Source organism: Bos indicus, chromosome 18 (genome assembly GCF_029378745.1).
Source record: "Bos indicus isolate NIAB-ARS_2022 breed Sahiwal x Tharparkar chromosome 18, NIAB-ARS_B.indTharparkar_mat_pri_1.0, whole genome shotgun sequence".
Classification (NCBI taxonomy): Eukaryota; Metazoa; Chordata; class Mammalia; order Artiodactyla; family Bovidae; genus Bos; species Bos indicus.
Window position 1 is genome coordinate 56,583,504 of NC_091777.1, and position 20,511 is coordinate 56,604,014.

General features: G+C 50.5%; 1 protein-coding gene across 3 annotated transcripts in view; it reads left to right on the top strand.

Moving 5' to 3' along the window:
* Positions 1-19,757, top strand: part of PRR12 (proline rich 12) — a 29,369-nt gene extending 9,612 nt beyond the window's left edge. For all 3 annotated transcript variants that reach the window (XM_070771487.1, XM_070771488.1, XM_019978805.2), the window contains 9 exons: positions 173-618; positions 10,612-10,728; positions 10,948-11,081; positions 11,378-11,850; positions 16,450-16,575; positions 16,667-16,764; positions 18,118-18,264; positions 18,479-18,574; positions 18,774-19,757. In XM_070771487.1, coding sequence (XP_070627588.1) covers positions 173-618; positions 10,612-10,728; positions 10,948-11,081; positions 11,378-11,850; positions 16,450-16,575; positions 16,667-16,764; positions 18,118-18,264; positions 18,479-18,574; positions 18,774-18,920 — 1,784 coding nt within the window. In that variant the 3' untranslated portion in view covers positions 18,921-19,757. The remainder of the gene's footprint in view (positions 1-172; positions 619-10,611; positions 10,729-10,947; positions 11,082-11,377; positions 11,851-16,449; positions 16,576-16,666; positions 16,765-18,117; positions 18,265-18,478; positions 18,575-18,773) is intronic.
* Positions 19,758-20,511: the final 754 nt, after the last annotated feature.

Genomic DNA, 20,511 nt, shown 5'->3' on the forward strand with positions numbered 1-20,511 from the left:
GAAGAGCTCAGTTTGTTCAGGAGGGATGTTGGGATACAGGGCAGGAAGAGGACTGTGTTGGGAGCCCCCCCCCAGAATAGGCTGAGAGAGTTTTCACCGTCAGCAGGTAACATGTTTGGTGGGAGGGTGGGTTGAGGGGGGGCTCCAGCCCTGATGCCCCTCTCGCCCCTAGAGCCCCCACTGCTGGAGGAGAAGCCCCCACCCTCGCCGCCTCCCGCCCCAACACCGCAGCCGCCGCCCCCACCGCCGGCCCTGCCCTCGCCGCCCCCGCTGGTGACCCCAGCACCCAGCTCGCCGCCACAGCCACAGCCGCCGCCGCCGCCGCCTCCGGCTCCGGCCCTGCCGGCCCTGCCGTCGCCGCCCGCCCCCGTGCCCCCACCGCCGCCGCCGCCCCCGCCGGCCACCGCGCCCCCGCCGCTGCCCCCGGAGGAGCCCGCCGCCCCGTCCCCCGAGGACCCGGAGCCACCCGACGCCCGGCCCCTGCACCTGGCCAAGAAACAGGAGACGGCGGCCGTGTGCGGGGAGACGGACGAGGAGGCGGGCGAGAGCGGCGGGGAGGGCATCTTCCGGGAGCGCGACGAGTTCGTCATCCGCGCTGAGGACATCCCTTCTCTCAAGGTGAGCCCCCGCCCCCGACCGCTGGCGTCGCGGGGGACCAGCAAGCCTGCTGCCGAGGCTGCTGGAGAGGCTGCTGGAGAGTTCGCGGAGCCCTTGTTGGATGACAGGCCCGGTGCTGGGGGCTGCACGTACCGCGGTGGCGGGGCCTCTCTGCTGCACCTCCTAAGACCCGTGGCAGGGCAGGTGGATGGGACCTGCTAGTCAGTGTGGAGGATCCCGGCCTCTGAGCTGTTACTCGGTGTATATGCATATGTCACCGGTAAATACGGTGAAATGATTGTTGGCAGTTATTCCAGATACTCTTACTGTGAGTGTTAGGGTCATACTAAGGGACAAAGCTGAAGCAGGCGCTTTTAACAAGACGATGGGTGCTGTAAAGGCTACTTGTCACTTATAGATGGAAAGGTGAGGTATTGATGTGACCCGTACCTTTGAAAACACACACCTATACAGTCACAGCTGATGGTTTGGGAATGCCTGTGTGTCAGGCCACATCTTAAACCCTTTTTAATTTTTTTTGCCTCACCATAGGGCGTGTAGGATCTTAGTTCTGTGACCAGGGATAGAACCTGTGCCCTTTGCAGTGGAAGCAGTGTTAACCACTGGAACACCAGGGAAGTCTGTTAAATACTCTATATACACCAGCCCATTTACTACTTCCAGTTACTTCATACAGGGATGGGTGCACTATGACACACACACACACACACCCCACCTGGTTTTGGAAATTAAGTTTTATTGGCACATGGCCCCGCCCATTTATTTACATATCATATACATAGGCCGCTTTTCCCATCCAATAGCAGAGTTGGGTATTTGCAGCAGAGCTGAGCTGACCCACAAATCCCAAAATACTTCTTGTCTACTTTGTTACAGAAAAAGTGTACTGACCTCTCCTGTGGTCATTTGTTCATTGAATAAGGTAATTGGATCAGAGGGTTAATGTCAGTGCTTGATAAGGGTAGGTGAATTCAGATGCCTGTGTGGTGCTTCTCACAGGGCATGGGGCTAGAAGGAGTTCTCAGGTCAGCAAGCCATGATCACCCTGGTCAAGATACCAAAGGCTAAGTAAAGCCATTCTTTATGTTAGTTACTGTCACTGACTGGATATTCACTAGGGGGCAGGAACCATGTATCTTAACTTTAATTTCACCTTGGGTGTTGTTTCTTGTCAGTTACAGATAGAGAGGTTGTGGAATGCATTCATTATAAAGATAGACACTATTATTATACTTTGTTACTAAGAGTGTGTTTTGGGAGATGAGCTTAATGTGCTTTTTCCTGTGTTGTTTTCAATTTATTTTATTATGGAAAGAGTAGAGCAAATAGACCCCACTCTACTACTCTTGCCTGGAAAATCCCATGGACGGAGGAGCCTGGGTGGGCTGCAGTCCATGGGGTCGGTAAGAGTCGGACACGACTGAAGCAACTTTACTTTCACTTTTCACTTTCATGCATTGGAGAAGGAAATGACAACCCACTCCATTGTTCTTGTGTGGAGAATCCCAGGGACTGGGGAGCCTGGTGGGCTGCCGTCTACAGGGTCGCACAGAGTCGGACACGACTGAAGCGACTTAGCAGCAGCAGCAGAGCAAATAGAGTAAGGGGGCTGTGTGTATCCATCACTCAGCTTTTACCTTATCACCTTTTTCTTGGTCCTGCTTCCTCTCCACCCTGGCATTCTTCTTCTGCTCCTTTCTTTTTCTTCTGGCCCCACATCGCAGCATGTGGAATCTTAGTTCCCCAACCAAGCATCAAACCCATGTTCCCTGTATTGGACATGTAGAGTCTTAACCACTGGACCACCAGGAAGGTTCCACCATTCTACCTCCTCCGCCCCAGCCCGCCAATCCCAGGCTGTGTCTTCTTACCCATTGTTTTATCGTCTTCATATCATGGTATTCGATAACATACAAACGAACATTCACGAGAGATAGGTAAGTTGTAAAGCAGAGTGAATGCTAGCATGAACTCTCACATCCCCACCCCTCCGCCAGCGACGGGACCATTCCCGATGCCTTGCGTCTCAGTATCCCTCCCTGCCCGGTCCTCCCACCTCCCTCACGGTCGTGCTCACTCTGCTAGTGCCCTGTGCACATCATTTCATTTGACGTCAAGATTTCTGAGACTCTTTGGCCATCAGCTTGGACAAGCGATGGAGATGTCAGATGAACAGCAGTGATGGGAACTGCTACCAGTTCTCAGGGGATAGGATTTTTTTTTTTTTGGGGGGGGGGTTTATTTTTGGCTGCACTGGCCTTTCTTTGCTGCATGTGGGCTTTCTCTAGTTGTGGCTATCTTGTTGCAGAGCATGGGCTCAGGAGCTCAGGGTCAGTAGTTGTGGAACATGGGCTTAGTTGCTCTGTGACATGTAGGATCTTCCTGGACCAGACATCAGACCTGGGTCCCATGCGTTGGCAGGTGAATGCTTAACCACTGGGCCACCAGGGAAGTCCAGGGTTTAGGATTCGGGATGCATCACATTCAGGATTTAATTTGTTTTTTTTTTTCCTTTCGGTTATGTTTTTTGGTTTTTCGGTTATGTATGATAACCGATACACATCATGAAGTTTATCGTTTTAACCATTTTTTTTTCCTTGGGAGGGGGCCATGCCACACCGTATGTGGAATCTTAGTTCCCTGACCAGGAATCGAACCCACGCACCCCCTGCAGTGGAAGCACTGAGTCTTAACCACTGGACTACCAGGGAAGTCCTTGTTTTAACCATTTTTAAGTGTACCATTCAGTGGCATGAAGTATTTTCACATTGTCATGCACACCATTGCCCCCACTTGTAAATTTTATCTTTGTAATCACTTTCTTTATAAGGATTACTATCCTTCTTTTACAGGGAAGGAAACTGAGGCTCAGAGCATTAAAGTGGCTTTTCCAGGCTTTTGCAGCTTGGGACCTGGATACAGTTACTGGCCCTGGGAGCCCACGCTCTCAGCACTAGGGTCAGCTGTTCTCTGGGTATTAGAATTCTAGCAAACACTAGTAGTGCCTCTGGGCACCCAGTACTGGACGAGATGAGCCAGGCTCTGGGACCCTGACCATTCCCAGTTTACAGATGAGGAAGTTCACATTCAGGGTGAGGGAATCATTTGGCTGGCGAGTGCCAAGCCAGGATTGGAGCCAGGGCCATCTGATACCACCTCCCAGCTGGCATGGGGCAGGGGAGGGGGCCAGCCAAGGACTCAGATGCTTAAAATACAACACGGGTATGTGTTCTGATGGGGAACTCAGAGCTCCAGGATTGAGCCACTCGTACAGATGAGGACTTGTTCGTGTCTCTGGAATCCGGGTGGGCTGGCAGCATGGTTATTAAGAGCCCAGCTTTGGCACAAAACTGATTGGCTTGAATCCGTGCCACTTCCATGCTGGACTAGGGTTTGACCGTCCCGAGCCTCAGTTTCCTCATCTGTAAAATGGGAGCTGATTGTGTTAGAATTCCTTCATATAATGTGAGGACTCAGGTGTTACAGCCTGTCTGGTGTTCTGATTGTGGGTGGCATGTCGAAAGCACCCTGTAAACTTTGCTTCTGGGACTTCCCTAGCAGTCCAGCGGTTAAGACACCACACTCTCAGTGCAGGGGCCACAGGTTCGATCCCTGGTCAGGTAACAGATCCCACATGCCTCATGGCCACACAGCCAAATAAAAACAAAACAGAACTTTGCTTCTATTATTCATCTCAGTGATCTTGGGCAAATCTCTAATGTAGAGCTTGGCAAACTTTTTTTGTGAAAGGCTAGAAACCTGGGCTCAATCCCTGGGTTGGAAAGATCCTGTGGAGCAGGGCATGGCCACCCACTCCAGTATTCTTGCCTGGAGAATCCCAGGGACAGAGGAGCCTGGCAGGCTACAGTCCATGGGGTCGCAAAGAGTCGGACACGACTGAGCGGCTAAGCACAGCACACATATAATAAATACTTCAAGCTTTGCAAGCTGCTTATGGTGTCTGCCAGGTATTCTTTTGGTTTTGTTTGGTTTTTGATTTTCTTTTTCACAATCCTTTAAAGTAGAAACCATTCTTAACTCATAGATTTATAGAAATGGGCCACTGGCCATAGTTTATGGTAAAACAAGGGCAGCCCAGTATAAATAATCATACAAGCCATGTTCTTCATTTAAAATTTTCTTACATCTACACTTCTTTAAAAAAAGTTAAAAGATGTGTGAGGTTAGCCATAGGGTTTTCTTTAACCCAGTACATCTAAAATATTTAGTTTCTGGACAGTTTAGGAAGAGTTAGTGAGTTGTTTTACAGTCTTTCTTGTTTACCAAGTCTTTGAAATCCAGACTATATTTTACACTTACAGAACGTTGATTCAGGTGAACTGGGTTTCAAGTGCTCAAGAGCCATGTGTGAGGAGGGCTTACTGAACTGGACAGTATAGGGTTAACAGCCCTCTCTGCTTCAGCTTCCCCACCTGTAAAATGGGCATGAGAATATTAACTCCCAGTCCTTAGGAATGCTGAAGATTTACCAGGAGCTAATCTCTGAGCATGTAAGTTTATTGGATAGAGAAAAGTATGTGGAGGGCAGTCCAGGCAGAGGGAATAGTCTGTGCAAAGGCCCTGTGGTGAGGCATGTCTATGTGATGTGTTGGGATGGAAGCAAGGGCTTAAGTGTCTGGACAGCAGGAGCCGAGGCTGGGAAGGTGGGCAGAGTCCAGATCATGCTGGGGTGAGATCAGGGGTCCTTGCTTGAGAATCTGCTTTGGGTTGTCTGGCTGCTTCTCTGCCCCGGCCAGCAGGGAGGTGGCTGGGAACCTGCAGTCCTGTTGACAGTCTGTCCACTGCCTCAGTTCTGTGACAGACTCCCCTGTGTCTGACCCTGTAGCTTTCTCCTTAATGGCCAAGCTGGGTGCCTCTACCTTACTCATATCCTGCTGCTTACTCCCCTTGTCTCAGCTGGTCACCATTCACTTTCCCAGAAGACAATCTGATTGGTCCAGCACAGCATTTGAAGTAAAGATGAGCTTCATGGTGTGCCTGCTGATTGGCTGTCCTTGTCAGGTCTCCTCCAATCAGCTGTGGCTTCTGTTGAATAGGGGCCATGGGTGGGGCAAGTTTCCCACTTAGGGGAAGTGGGTGTGGTCTGTGATTTGATTGACATGGGGAAAGGAAAGACGTGGCTTTGGGACTAACGGACCCTGGTTTGGGAGAAGGCAAGGAGGATGTTGCCAGGGCCTGGATGATTGGGGGATGGTGGGATCCTGGGAGGAAGAGTGGTTTGGGGAAAGAAGCCAAGCCCAATCGGGATGTGGTGAGTTGAGGGCCCCACGTCCAGTTAAGAGAAATAGCTGGCTCCTTAGAGAAAGGAGATTGGCAGTGGCAAGAGACAGAGAAAGAGGTGCTCTAATGGATTTTTTTCAAAAACATCTGAGAACTGGAACAAGGAACGTTATATCCACAATGAGAGGGAAAAAAAGGCACCCCTAGTCAGGGGCCCCTGCATATTCAGAGACTTGAAAGTCAGAGAGTCTGGGCTTTGGGTGCTGAGCTTTGAGGGCCACCCCAGGATGGCCTGGGATGGGAGAAAGGAAAGGAAACTGAGGCTGTCTCTATGCCAGGCTGTGGAATGTGCTTTGGAGGCCCTGGTGGAAGGTTTTGGAGCAGGCAGGATGTAAATGGACTTTTCAGTCCTTGAAAAGGATGGGAAATAGACTTTTTGATCTTCGGACTTCTGACCTGAGGAGCCAGGAGTGAGGATTGAAAACTGGTATCCTTGGGGAAAGCACTTGGGGTGAGAGGTCTACAGCCCTGTCTCATCCTGCCTCCTTTTTTTTTTTCCTTTTCTGCCTTATTCTGCCCAATGAGATTGCAGCCAAGAACCTCTCTGACCCTCATTTTCATTCGGTTGTTTTAACTCCTCCTTTCTGTTCCCCTGGCTGATGTGAAGGATACAAAAATTCGTGGATGTGAAAACATTTGACCAAAAACCAAGAGTAGATAACCAGTACGTGGCATTCAGGCTTCTGAGCTGCAGCTGCTGTCAGCAGCAGACATCACTAACTGATCCCAGCACTTGCTGCTCCTGAGCCTAGTGCTCAGGGCAGCCATGATCAATCCATTGGCGTTATCGTCTGAATCTTGTTTATCACTTGACTGTGGAGTCTTTGAATGCCAGGGCTTGCCTGTCGTTCATCTCTGGGTTATCACAAAGCCCAGTGCGTATTTCCCACTGTGTTCTTATTCTTTACTTACTGATGCCTGTCAGTTGCTCTTTTCTAGAACCATAGCTGTCCTACATGTTACCTGGCGGTCCCTGGTCATCACCCAGCCCCCTCATGGGAGACACAGCCTCATTTAGGTGTCACTTCCTCAAGGAAGCATTCTTGGATTGAGCCTGAGTCCAGAGTCCTTCTAGGCTTCTGGGACACCTGCCATCAGCACATTTATTACTTGTGCTGCTATTTTTTTTTATGCCCAAGCCTGGTTCCCAGGTACCCCTCTTACTCCCTGAGATCAGATTCTGGGCCTGACATCCTTTGTTCTCAGTGCCCTACTGGGATACATAAGCCTTGGGTTTGGGGATGGGGGTCTGAGTATGCTGAGGGGAGTGTAGATTGGGGAGCCTTTGTGTCACTGTCCTGCCCTGCAGTGGCCAGGCTGATGAAATAAATGGTCTCATGTAACCTGCCACGCGTCTATTCTAGGCACAAGCCACTACCTCACCCTGTTTTGTTTCTTTGCTTGTCTTATTATGTCTGTAATGACGACCCCAAAAAAGGCTTTGTCAGCCTTGTACTCTGCCTTACCATGGTCCCCATCACCCTATCTAGAAGATGGTGGGTGGGTGAGTGCTCAGATTCTGTCATTTCTTTGAGTCATGCAGATGGCTTGTTCCAGAATAGATTCAGGGAACTAGATCTGGTAGACAGAGTGCCTGAAGAACTATGGATGGAGGTTCCTAACACTGTATAAGAGACAGTGACCAAAACCATCCCAAAGAAAAAGAAATGGAAGAAGGCAAAGTGGTTCTCCGAGGAGACCTTACAAATAACAGAAAAGAACAGAAGTGAAAGGCAGAGGAGAAAGGGAAAGATACATCAACTGAATGCAGAGTTCCAGAAAATAGCAAGGAGAAATAAGAAAGCCTTCTTAAGTGAACAATGCAAAGAAACAGGAAAACAGTAGAATGGGAAAGACTAGAGATCTCGTCAAGAAAATTGGAGATACCGAGGGAGCATTTCATGCGAGGATGGTCACAATAAAGGACAGAAACAGCAAGGACCTAACAGAAGCAGGAGAAATTAAGAAGAGGTGGCAAGAATACATGAAGAACTATACAAAAAAGGGTCTTAATAACCCGGATAACCACAATGGTGTGGTCACTCATCTAGAGCCAGACACCCTGGAGTGTGAAGTCAAGTGGGCCTTAGGAAGCATCACTATGAACAAAGCTAGTGGAGGTGATAGAATTCCAGGTGAGCTATTTAAAAATCCTAAAAGATGATGCTGTGAAAGTGCTGCACTCAGTATGTCAGCAAATTTGGAAAACACAGCAGGATTGGAAAAGGACAGTTGTCATTCCAAAGAAAGTTTAAACTACCGTACAATTGTGCTCATTTCATATATTAGCAAGGTATTGCTCAAAAGCCTTCAAGCTAGGCTCCAAACAGTACGTGAACCGAGAACTTTCAGATGTACAAGCTGGATATAGAAAAGGCAAAGGAACCAGACATCAAATTGCCAACATCCGTTGGATCATAGCAAAAGTAAAGGAATTCCAGAAAAATATCTACTTCTGCTTCATTGACTATGTTAAAGCCTTTGACTGTGTGGATCACAACAGACTGTGGAAAATTCTTAAAGTGATGGGAATACCAGACCACCTTAACTGCCTCCTGAGAAACGTATATGCAGGTCAAGTTAGAACTGGACACAAAACAATAGACTCCTTCAAAATTGAGACAGGAGTTCATCAAGGCTATATATTGTCACCCTGCTTATTTAACCTATATGCAGAGTACATCATGTGAAATGCCAGGCTGAGTGAATCACAAGGGGGACTCAAGATTGTCGGGAGAAATATCAGCAACCTCAGATATGCAGATGATACTTAATGGCAGAAAGCGAAGAGGAACTAAAGAGCCTCTTGATGAGAGTGAAAGAGGAGAGTGAAAAATCTGGCTTAAAAGTCAACATTCAAAAAATGAAGATCATGGCATCCAGTCCCATCACTTCCTGGCAAATACATGGGGAAAAAGTGGAAATAGTGACAGATTTTATTTTCTTGGGCTCCAAAATCACTTTGTACAGTGACTGCATCCAGGAAATTAAAAGGTGTTTGCTCCTTGGAAGGAAAGCTATGACAAACCTAGACAGCGTATTAAAAAGCAGAGACGTCATTTTGCTGACAAAGGTCCATCTAGTCAAAGCTATGGTTTTTCCAGTAGTCATGTACAGATGTGAGAGTTGGACCATAAAGAAGGCTGAGTGCCAAAGAATTGTTGTTTTCAAATTGTGGTGCTGGAGAAGACTCTTGAGAGTCCTTTGGACTGCAGGACTGCAAGGAGATCAATCCAGTCCATCCTAAAAAGAAAATCAGCCCTGAATACTCATTAGAAGGACTGATGCTGAAGCTGAAACTTCAGTACTTTGACCACCTGACGTGAAAAGCCAAGTCATTGGAAAAAACTCTGAGGCTGGGAAAGACTGAGGGCAAGAGAAGAGGGCAACAGAGGATGAGATGGTTGGATGGCATCAACGACACAATGGACATTAGTGTGAGCAAGCTCCGGGAGATGGTGAAGGACAGGGAAGCCTGGCATGCTGCAGTCCATGGGGTTGCAAAGAGTTGGATATGACTGAACGACAACCACAATCGCACGGTAAAGCTATGATAAGTAAAACCTGGTAGCACAGAATGAACAGCCTATTTGTAACAGCGTGAACCGAACTAGAGATTATGGTACTGAGTGAAGGAAGTCAAAGACAAATACCATGTGAAAACACTTGCATGTAGAATCTACAATACGACACAAGTGAATTTAACTACAAAGCAGAAACAGACTCACAGACATAGAGAGCAGACTTGTGATTGCCAAGGGGGTGGTGGGTGCGGAGGGAAGGATGGGGAGTCTGGGATTACCAGATGTAAACTGTTGTGTATTAGATGGATAAACTACAAGGTCCTACTGTATAGCACAGGGAACTATATTCAGTGTCCTGTGATAAACCATAATGGCAAAGAATATAAAAAAGAATATGTGTAACTGAGTCACTTTGCTGTACTGCAGAAACTAGTGCAACATTGTAAATCAACTATACTTCAATACAATGAAACACACAAAAAACAATAGAATGAACAGCCCGGTTGGAAATACACATTGTCCTCAGTGGTTCAGTTCAGGATTTTCCAATTTGACGGTGATGCAAATGCAATAGGCATTTAATTTTGAATTCTTTTCTATTCCTGGGCTAATGATACACGCTTTGATACTCTAGTGATGGTGGGCAGTAGCAGGGAGCAACAGAAACCTCCAGTTCGTGGTCAGCCACGCAGTTAATCACAAGGGTGAACAAGTGATACACTTTCAAGCCTCCCGTATCCAGACAACCATTCTGTTTTTCACTTTCAGTCCAGTATTCAATAAATTACATGAGATGCTTTACAGTTTATTATAAAATAGGTTTTGTGTTAGATGACTTAGTGTTCTGAGAACGTTTAAGGCAGGCTGGGCGAAGCTATGCTGTATGGTGTATTTAGGTGTATTCGGTTTATTGGGAGGGAACTCCATGGCAAGTCAGAGAAGCTCTGTTGGGTGAGCTGTAGGAAGGCAGGGCAAGATGGAAGCTGCAGCCCCAGAGCTAAGAGCATCAGGAAGCCAAAGATACCCATCAGCTGCGTCTTGGTTGATTCTTGTTGACGACGATGTCTTTTCTCTTAAGGGGGTATGGAGGGAGGAGAGAGGTCAGGAATTGGGTCTGGAAGGGCCGGGGTGGGGGTTGACCTTGCGGTCTTGCTGTGCCCCCCCTCAGCTGGCCTTGCAGACCGGGCGCGAGCCCCCACCCATCTGGCGAGTCCAGAAGGCGCTGCTGCAGAAATTCACTCCGGAGATCAAGGATGGACAGCGGCAGTTTTGTGCCACCAGTAATGTGAGCCTGCGGAGGACAGCGAGGGCCAGGGGCGGGGGGGAGCCGGGGTCCCCCTCACACATGACTCTGATTTACCGTGGGTCTAAGAGGCGTCCCGAAGGGGCTCTCCAGCCCCCGGCAGGCTCCCGCGGTAGCGCAGGGCGGGGCTGGGAATGCTGGGTGTTGGGTTGCCCATCTGCGGTGGACGGGAGTTCTTCACGTGCTCCTTTACTTTCGTAGTATTTGGGGTACTTTGGGGACGCCAAAAACCGGTACCAGCGCCTGTACGTCAAGTTCCTGGAAAACGTCAACAAGAAGGATTACGTGAGGGTCTGTGCTCGGAAACCTTGGCACCGGCCCCCAGTGCCTGTCAGGTACCTTGGAGGCTGCGGGGCAGGTCATGGGCGGGGCGAACAGTCCTAGGGGTAAAACATACTGGGATATTGACATAAGATCAACCATTTTAAAGTACAAAATGCTTCTAAGCAAGAGTCGGGAAGGGGGTGCAGAGACCCTGAGAGGGGGCCTCAGAGAGACGGGGACAGAAACCAACTGCGTAAGAGTCTGTGCTTTCAGCTGTGGGCTAGGTAGTGGGGGCTCGGGTACCCCAAGGGGGACAATTTGGGTTTTGGGGGCTGCTGAGCACAGTCCCATCTATGTCTCCTTCCAGGCGCTCTGGGCAGGCCAAGGGCCCCGTGTCTGCTGGGGGTAGCTCTGCACCGCCCCCCAAGGCCCCGGTACCACCTCCTAAGCCCGAGAACCCTGACAAGACGACGTCGGAGAAGGCCCCAGAGCAGACAACTGACACGGCCGTGCCTGAGCCCCCTGCCCCCGCGAAGCCCTCGCCGCCACGGCCCGCTGAGAAGGAAAAGGAGAAAGAGAGGGCAACGCGCGCGGAACGGCCGCTACGGGGCGAGCGGGGCATGGGTGGCCGGCAGATTCGGCCAGATCGGAACCTCACCACGGGCCAGCCCGCCACCTCCCGGCTGCCCAAGTCCCGACCCACCAAGGTGAAGGCCGAGCCGCCCCCTAAGAAGAGGAAGAAGTGGCTGAAGGAGGCGGCAGGCAATGCCTTGGCGGGTGGGGGCCCACCGGGCAGCTCCTCGGACTCGGAGTCGTCCCCCGGGGCCCCCAGTGAGGACGGTAAGGGGCCATCAGCAGTCGTTGGGCTGGTGGGGAGGTGACCCCATGGTTTTCAGAAAGAGGCATGGTTGGTTATTATACAGAGGGCTCCAGGCAGCGTCATCAGACAGTCGTAGTAGTAATAAGTTAAAAATCATAGCTATGGCTGACGGTTATCTGGCACCTAACCATGTGACAGGCTGTCCCATAAGTTGTTTATACATGTTAACTTGCTTGATTTTTTTTACCGTGGCCCTATGAAGTAGATACTCCATATTATCCTCAAATACAGGTGAGCAAACTGATGTGGAGAGAGTTCAGCACAGCTGGGTGTGGGTGTGGAATCCCACCTGAGTTGGCTTGCATCCAGCAGAGTCTTAGGCTGTGCCTCCACACTGTTTTGGCTCAGAACAGGCACGTTCTCGGGCTTCCTAAGGTGGCTCAGTGGGTAAAGAATCTGCCTGCAGTGCAGGAGACCTAAGAGACAGGGGTTCGATCCCTGAGTCGGGAAGATCCCATGGAGGACAGCATGGCAACCCACTCCACTATTCTTGCCTGTAGAATCCCATCGACAGAGGAGCCTGGCGGGCTATAGTCTATAGAGTTGCAAAGAGTCCCAGGAGTTGCAAGTTGCAAAGAGTTGACTGAAGCATGCACACGCGTAAGCAGGTTCTGAGGAGCTCTGGGGACCAGCATCTATCCTGGAAGCCCATAGACAGTGGTGTTCCCTATGACCCGCTGGGTGACTCTAGGAAACAGGCGGCAGCACCTCAGTGACCTCACCTGTAAAACGGGTTAATAATAAAGTCAAGTAAAGTAAAAAAAATTCACAGTAAAGCATGTAGGAGGGTACTCGACTATAGTGGGCACCAGATGGGAGCTCCATTGCTTAGAATGATGTCTGGTTTATTATGACAGGAACAACAAAAATATATGTGCACATATGTATAAAAATATAATAGCTGACTTAGTTCTTTTAAGTGACAGGCGTCGTTTTAAGCATTTTACACATTGGCTCATTTTATCTGTAGATAAACCCTGTGGGATTAGGTACTTTAGAATTCTCATTCATTTTAAAATATGTATTATTTCATTTATTTGGCTGCACCAGGGTTTGGTTGTGGCATGTGGGATCTTAGTTCCCCAGCCAGAGTGCAAACCCAGGCCCCCTACAATGGGAGTCTTAGCCACTGGACCACGAGGGAAGTCCCTAGCCTCATTTTATTGTCAACCATTTTTTAATTAATTAACTTATTTATTATCCTCATTTTTAAAGATGAGAACACTGAGGCCCTGGGAGGTGCCATGACTTGCCCAAGGTCACCTACTCTTTGAGGTGTAGTGCAGGGGTAGCTGTTTTAATGGAGGCTAAACATACAGCTCGTCAGTCAAATGAGAGAGATGGAGTTAATTCTCTTTCCATCGAAGTCCTGATGAAGTAGAAGATTTGTGGAGAATAAGAGGCTCCTCTCAAGGTTGTCCAGGTCTGGGTTTCTTTTCCTCTTGTTGCTCTGCCGCCCCCAAGCTTGCTGTCGTCGAGCACGTGGTGAGAGGCATAGCCCAGCAGCCCCACAGCTCCAGTCCTGCCAGTAGGAAAGGACCCAAGGGTAGCGATAGACTGGCCTTCCAGCTCAGTGCCAGATCCGGGAATGGCCCACATCCTGTCTCCTCTTCATCCCACTGGCCAGAACTCATAACATGGCCACACCTAGCTGCAAAGGAGCCTGGGAAATCCAGTCTTCTGTGGGTGGTGGGCTCAATCTGACCAGGTGGAGGCACCCTTGGCCAGTTACAGCTGGGTCAGGGGAAGATGCTGGCAAAGGAGGAGCTTAACCAAAGGCCCAGATTTGCAGGACTTGTTTCTTAAAACAGTTTAATTCTTTTGACTTTTAGTGTAGTCAGAGCTGTGTATCCATCTGGCAATCAACTTTAGAATATTTTCATTGCCCCTAAAAGACACTCTGCTTCCTTTGTCCATCACTTCCCTTACTCCCCCTCTTCATCCCTAAGCAACCAGTAATTTACTAATTTCTATAGATTTGCCTATTCTGTATATTTCACGTAAGGGATATCACACGATGTGCACTCCTGAAGCACTAGCAACTTTGCTTAGCGTGTTTTTGATGTTCATCCATGTTGTAGTGTGTATCAGTACTTCATTCTTTTTTTTTCTAATTGAACTACAGTTGATTTACAATACTAGTTTCAGGTGTACAATATAGTGATTGAACATTTTTATTATACTCCATTTAAAGTTATTATAAAATATTGGTTGTGTTCCCTGTGCTGTACAGTATATCCCTGTAGCTTATTTATTATTATACATAGTTGTTTATAGTATTTCATTCTTTTTTATGGCCAAATACTATTCCATAGCTTGGATATGCCACATTTTATTTGTGGACTGGTTGATGGGCATTTGGGCTGTTTCCACTTTTTGGCTACTGCTGCTGTGAACCTATATGGACAGCCCAGAATTTTCTGAACCTATGAAATGGGAGATTCTAAATTCTACACCCTAAAAAAAAATAAAAAATAAATTCTACACCCTTTGGGGAAGCTGTTCCCCAGCCAAGGGTCAGTATCTTTCTCTCAGTCTGGTTCTTTGTCCATTCACCCCGTTTGACCAGGAGCCCCTCCAGGGCAGGGTGAACCTGACTCCTGTCTGGGTGCCCTGAAGGTTCTGCCCAGACAAGGAGACCTCAGACCAACCCTCTCACTGGTCTAAGACTGGTGACTCTCCTTGTGCTAGAAGCTGATGTGTCTCCTTGGATTCACAATGAAAGTTCTAAAAAGGGGCTGTGCCCTCCCTTCCTTTAGTCCACTCTCAATCTGGCTTTCTCAGTCCCTTTCTGCAGATGTTAACTGAACACCTACTATGTGCCCTGAACTGGGGGTTCTAACCCTGAACAGAGTAGACAAAAACATGTATCCCCATGGGAGTTTACCGACTCTCTGGGGGAGTTGATCAGATAAAGATGTTATGTAATAGAATTTCATAGAAAACTATGAAAAACCATCAGTGTAAGGCTGGTTGGGATTAAGGGCAGTAGAGAAAAATAAATCTGGTAAACAGGATCCGAGTGGGATCCTGGGTGATTATTTTCAGGAGAGGGGGGAGTAGGGGAAGGTTTCTGGAAGTGACATTGGAGCCAAGATCTGAAGGCAACAGGGCTGGGGTGGTGTGACATTAGGGGAGAGAACATTCTGGACTGGGCGTGTCTGAGGATCAGGAAAGAGGCCAGGCACTGGAGGAAGTGAGGGCAGAGAAGGAACAAGACCAGATCCTGGAGAGACAAGGAACTTGGGACTTTGCAGCCCTACTGGCAGGATTTTATCACGAGCGAGACAGGAGCCATAGGAAGGTTCAGGCCGAGGCTTGACGGGGTCTAACTTCTGCTGCCAGGTGGTCACTCTGGGCTTTTGAAACTGCTGTCAGCGAGGACCGTCCATGTGGATAAATCAGGCGGTCATTTCTCGGGCCTCTTCCTAAGGGATTTTTTGGGGTCTTCTCATGCGTGGGCCCCCTGCTTCTGTTTTCTCCCCGCTACTCCTTCTTGAGTTGCTAGTGGGTGTCCCTCCAGTGCTATCTTTGGGGGATTCTCTGGTTAGGACTCTGAGATTTCACCGCAGAAGCCCGGGTACCATCCCTGGTCAGGTAACTAAGATCCCATGATCCAGGTGGCATGCACTACAAAAAGTAAGAAGATGATCTTCCATCCTGTTGCTTGACCTTCCGTACCTCTCACTTGGCCGGCTCCCTCCACTTTCGTGAGCCTCAGACTCCTTTCTTTACCCTGGCCATCCTCCAAGCCTACCCCCATCCCCCTTCCAGAGTTCACGGAGCAGGTCCTGGTTTCTGTATCTCAGATGCAGCCCCACTAGCCACCCGCTCACCAGGCCAGACCCTCCAGGCCCCTCCCTCACCTCTGCAGCTCGGAAACCTCCAGTCCCACCCCTCCAACCCCAACTGTCCCCACCCTACTGCCCTGTCCCACAGCCCTGGCCCAGACACTGGCCCTCCTGCCCCTCAAAATCTCTGTACCTGTCCCTCCAGCCCCATCCCCGCCTTGTTCTTTCTCAGCTGCTCCATTGCCCTGGCCTCTGGTCTCCCTCTCCGATCCATCAACATGGCCTCGGAGAGGTTGCTCTCCAATTACCTTCACCCTTCCCTGCTCACAGCTCTCTCCCATGGCTCCCTGGGACCCCTCCCTAAAAAAGCCCCTGCCCTTTGCACCTCATCTTGGAGGCCCCATGTGGTCTGGCCTAGACTAACCTTTGCAGTCTCAGTTCCCACCTCCTCCCTCAACCTTGCCCTTTGTGATCTGATCTCTCAGACTTGATTCACCGGTTTGGAAACCAATTCTGCTGCTGCTTTAGACTTTACAGAAACTTTGTGGAACTGGTCAAACACAAAGGTCACCGACCTGGAATTCTCTTTCCGATCTCAAGATTTGGTGCTTGTATGACCTTTAATAGCTTTCCCTGACTTGCCAGGCTGAGCTCGTGATGGTACCTGTGATTCACCCTTAGAGTTATTGTCCTGGTATTGGAGCGTCTTCCCTCAGTGGACTCAGAAGTTGGAATAATGGATCCATGTCTCCTTTTTTTTCTCCCCAGAGCGGGCAGTACCTGGGCGTCTGCTGAAGACCCGGGCGATGCGGGAAATGTACCGGAGCTATGTGGAGATGCTGGTGAGCACGGCACTTGACCCAGATATGATCCAGGCCCTGGAGGACACACATGGTAAGTGGACGCAGACCCCTAACCCCTGCTTTCCTCCCACCATGTATTGTCGTGGGGCTAAGCTTTTCTGATGTCCCTCCTCCCCTTTCAGACGAGCTGTACCTCCCACCCATGCGGAAGATTGATGGCCTCCTGAATGAGCACAAGAAAAAAGTCCTGAAGCGGCTGTCGCTGAGCCCAGCCCTGCAGGTGCTTGGGGGGCTGGGCAAGCGGTGTCTGGGACCCAGAGCTCAGGCCCAGAGGAGACACGTGCACGTCAGCCACTGTGCTCCTTCCCAGAGCTTTGGGCCCTGGAGGGGGTGATCATTGGAAGGCTCAGGCTTGGCCAGGAGAGTAGTGGAAGGCTGAGATGTTCCATGGGGATCTCTGGGCCCAGCATCCCCACCCACCCAGATAGAGACAAGCTGCGATGGCCTGGAGGGGTCATTGTCAAGGTCTGGGCTGGGCTGCTGGGCAGGCCCAGCAGAGCATGGTTATGGAGTACAAATTTGGGGACAAAAGGTGAACTAGGACCTGGACCCAGGGCTCGCTGGAGCAGAGTGTCGAGCAGATTCTGATGGCTTCTCTTGTCAACATAATTCAGGCTCTTTGAATTTCAGGCTCGAGCATGAAGTTGTCTATGTAATTTCCCTTCTGGGATGGGATGTTAGGGTGGCTCCGGAGATTCTGGGAGATAACACTAATCTGGCTCTGAGAATTCTGATGGGGATGTTAGTGTGGTGCTGAGAATTGGGCTGTGAAATATCAGGACAGCTCAGAATTCAGCCATGGAATATTAGTCTGGCCCTGAAGGTTTGTTGGGGGGGATGTTAGTCTAGTTCTGAGAATTCTGGGATGGATTTTAGGCTAGCTCTAAAAATTCTTACTGAGATATTAGCCTAACTATGAAAACATGGGGTAATCTGGTTCAGGAACTCTGGGTGGGATGTCAGGATGACTCTGAGAAGCCTGGGATTGACTATTCGTCTGGCTCTGAGAAGACAGGGCTGGGTGTTGTGCTAGGATTAAAAATTGCGCTGTAATGGGAATTCCCTGTGGTCCAGTGTTTAGGACTCCATAATTTCACTGATGAGGGTACAGGTTCAGTCCCTGGTCAGGGAACTAAGATCCTGTAAGTCTTGTTGGCATGCCCCGCCTCTCCAAAAAAAAAAAATTTACATGGTAGAACATTAGGGTATGTCTGAGCATTATGGGATGGAATATGAGTCTGGTTGTATAATTCTGGGGTGGATGTTAGGGATTCTGGGTTTCAGGCCAACTCAGAATTTTGAGTAGGACGTGCAAGTGACTCTAGAAGCTTGGGTGGGATGTTAGCTGTCTCGGGAAGGCCTGGGCTGAGCCACAGAGCACATGATAAGGGTCACCAGCCTGGCCTAGGTTTCTGCCGTCCTTGGAGGAAACCAAGACGCTTGTGTCTTTTCTGATGGGTTTTCTGGGTGAAACCCAGGCATCTGACCACTCGGAATCTGAGAACCGGGGAGGTGGGTGGGTCTGGGGTGGGCGGGTCCAGGGAGGTCCCCCTGATCCACCGGATTCCTGCAGGACGCCCTGCACACGTTCCCCCAGCTACAAGTGGAGCAGAGTGGGGAGGGCTCCCCCGAGGAGGGAGCTGTGCGGCTGCGGCCAGCTGGGGAACCCTACAACCGCAAGACGCTCAGCAAGCTCAAGAGGAGCGTGGTCCGAGCCCAGGTGCGATGGGTAACCGGAGAGTGGGGCCTGGACGGGAAGGTGGGGGGACAGGGGCGGGGCCTAGACTGGAGGTGTGTGGGTCAGGGCCGGGGCCTGAGAGAGGTGTGGTCAGGGGCGGGGCCTTGCGGGAGGGCGGGGTCCGGGCGGGGCGTGGAAGAAGGGGCTGCCTCGTGCTGGGCAGGGTGACTGAGGCTTCTCCTCTCCACTTGCCCAGGAGTTCAAGGTTGAACTGGACAAATCGGGATACTATACGCTCTACCACTCACTCCACCACTATAAGTACCACACCTTCCTGCGCTGCCGGGACCAGGTGAGCCCATGCACGCCCCGCACGTATCACTCTGGGATTCTGCCCATCACAGGCTCCTGGCTGGACCCTGGCAGTCCAGGTCCCCGACCCGTCTTCCCTCAGACCCAGGAGTCCCACTCCCAGCCCCCTTTTCCCTGAGACACTGACCCCGAGGCCCCCAGCCCCCTCCCACCCCAGATCTACGTTTAATCCCCTACAGACCCTGGCCATCGAGGGCGGCGCGGAGGACCTAGGCCAGGAGGAGGTAGTCCAGCAGTGCATGCGGAATCAGCCGTGGCTTGAACAGCTCTTTGACTCCTTCAGCGACCTGCTGGCCCAAGCACAGGCCCACAGCCGCTGCGGGTGACCCCACCCTGGCCTGGGTGGGGGGCACCTCCTCCATGAACCAAGAATGGGGACAGAACTGTGCCCTCAGGAGTTAACCCCTGGGCCCTGTTGCTGGGGAAGGGGGGGTCACTGGTCAGGGTGTGTCCGTGCTGCCCCCACAGGGCAGGGTTCAGAGTTCGACTCCCCCCACTTCCCAAGCCCTCTCCACTCCCTCCCCTTTCCTCCCACTGTCGGGTGTACAGAGAAATTATTTATATATATGTATAAATGTCTATTTAGTAACGGTTTCCCTCCCCCACCTTGCCCCGATCCCCGCCTCCATGGCCATAGCCCCAGCCCCCTCCACCTTGTACATAATGTACAGGAAAAGTCTATGTATGGTTGAGGGGGGCGGGGCGGCTTCAGAGAGCTGGGGGACCCCTTCCCCCTCCCCGCAAGCCCTCCCTCACAGGCCAAGATCTTTGCTAAAGGCCATTCCCTCCCCAGGGCATTTGGCGTCGGGTGGGAGGGGGAAAACGCATCTTGTTAATTATTTTTAATCTTATTTATTGTACATACCTGGGGCGGGGGTCTGGGGAGGTGGAGGGGGGAGAAGGGTCCCCTCCCTTTACCCCTCCCACTCCTTTTCTACTGCGATTTGTCTGTGTCTGCTCCCTCCACCCCCACCCCCTTGTCATCTGGATGTGGTTCTATTTTTTATCAGTCTCTTCTCTCCTCCTCCCTCTCTCTAACCCCTCTGCTCCCATCTCCCCACCACCCTTCGTCTCTTGCTCTTTCTTGGGCTTCTGTACAACTCAACTTGTATACACTGTGTACACACAACCAGCCAAACGAAAACCCAACGGCAAACACTTTATCGGCTGGCTGGAGTGCCTCTGTCCTGCGGCATGGTGGGGCGGGGTAGGGGGGGTGGCATGGGCAGAGTCTGGAATCTGGAATGTGGCTTTTCTAGAGCCCTGGAAGGTGGTTGGGCTGGGTCACTGTTTTCCATTATGTCTTGCTGTGTAACAAATTAGCCCATCCCAAAACTTAATACCTTGAAAACAACAAACATTTCTATCATAAGGTTTCTGAGTTCAGGAATTTGGGAGCCAGTTAGTTGGGTGGTATTAGGGTCAGTCGTGAGGGTGCAGCCCTCATGGGTTTGACTGGGGTTGAAGGATCTGCTTTAAGGTGGCTCTCTCATGTGGCTCTCGGCTGGAGGCCTCAGTTGCTTGCTGTGTGGACTATGCCTATAGGATGGCTTAAGAGTCTTCCACGCGTGACAGCTGGCTTCCCCCAGAGTGCGTGATTGAAAGGAGAGATCAAGGAGGAGGCCACTTAATCTTTACGTCCTAACCTCAGACAGTGTGCTCCACTGCTTCTGCCACACTGTTCATTAGAGGGGGGTCATTAAGCCCAGCACACACTCAAGGAGGGGAATCAAGCTCTACTTTGTGAAGGGGAAAGTATATGAGTTTGGAGGTGTTACCTTTAAACCAGTCCAGGCCGTGATGGGTGTCAGGAGTTAACCAGGTTTCTCTTAGCTCCCTGAGGTAGGCTTGAGGGTTCTCAAACTTGAGGTAGGGTTAAGATCCTAAGTGGGTTGGCATTTTAGAGGTCAGCCTGCA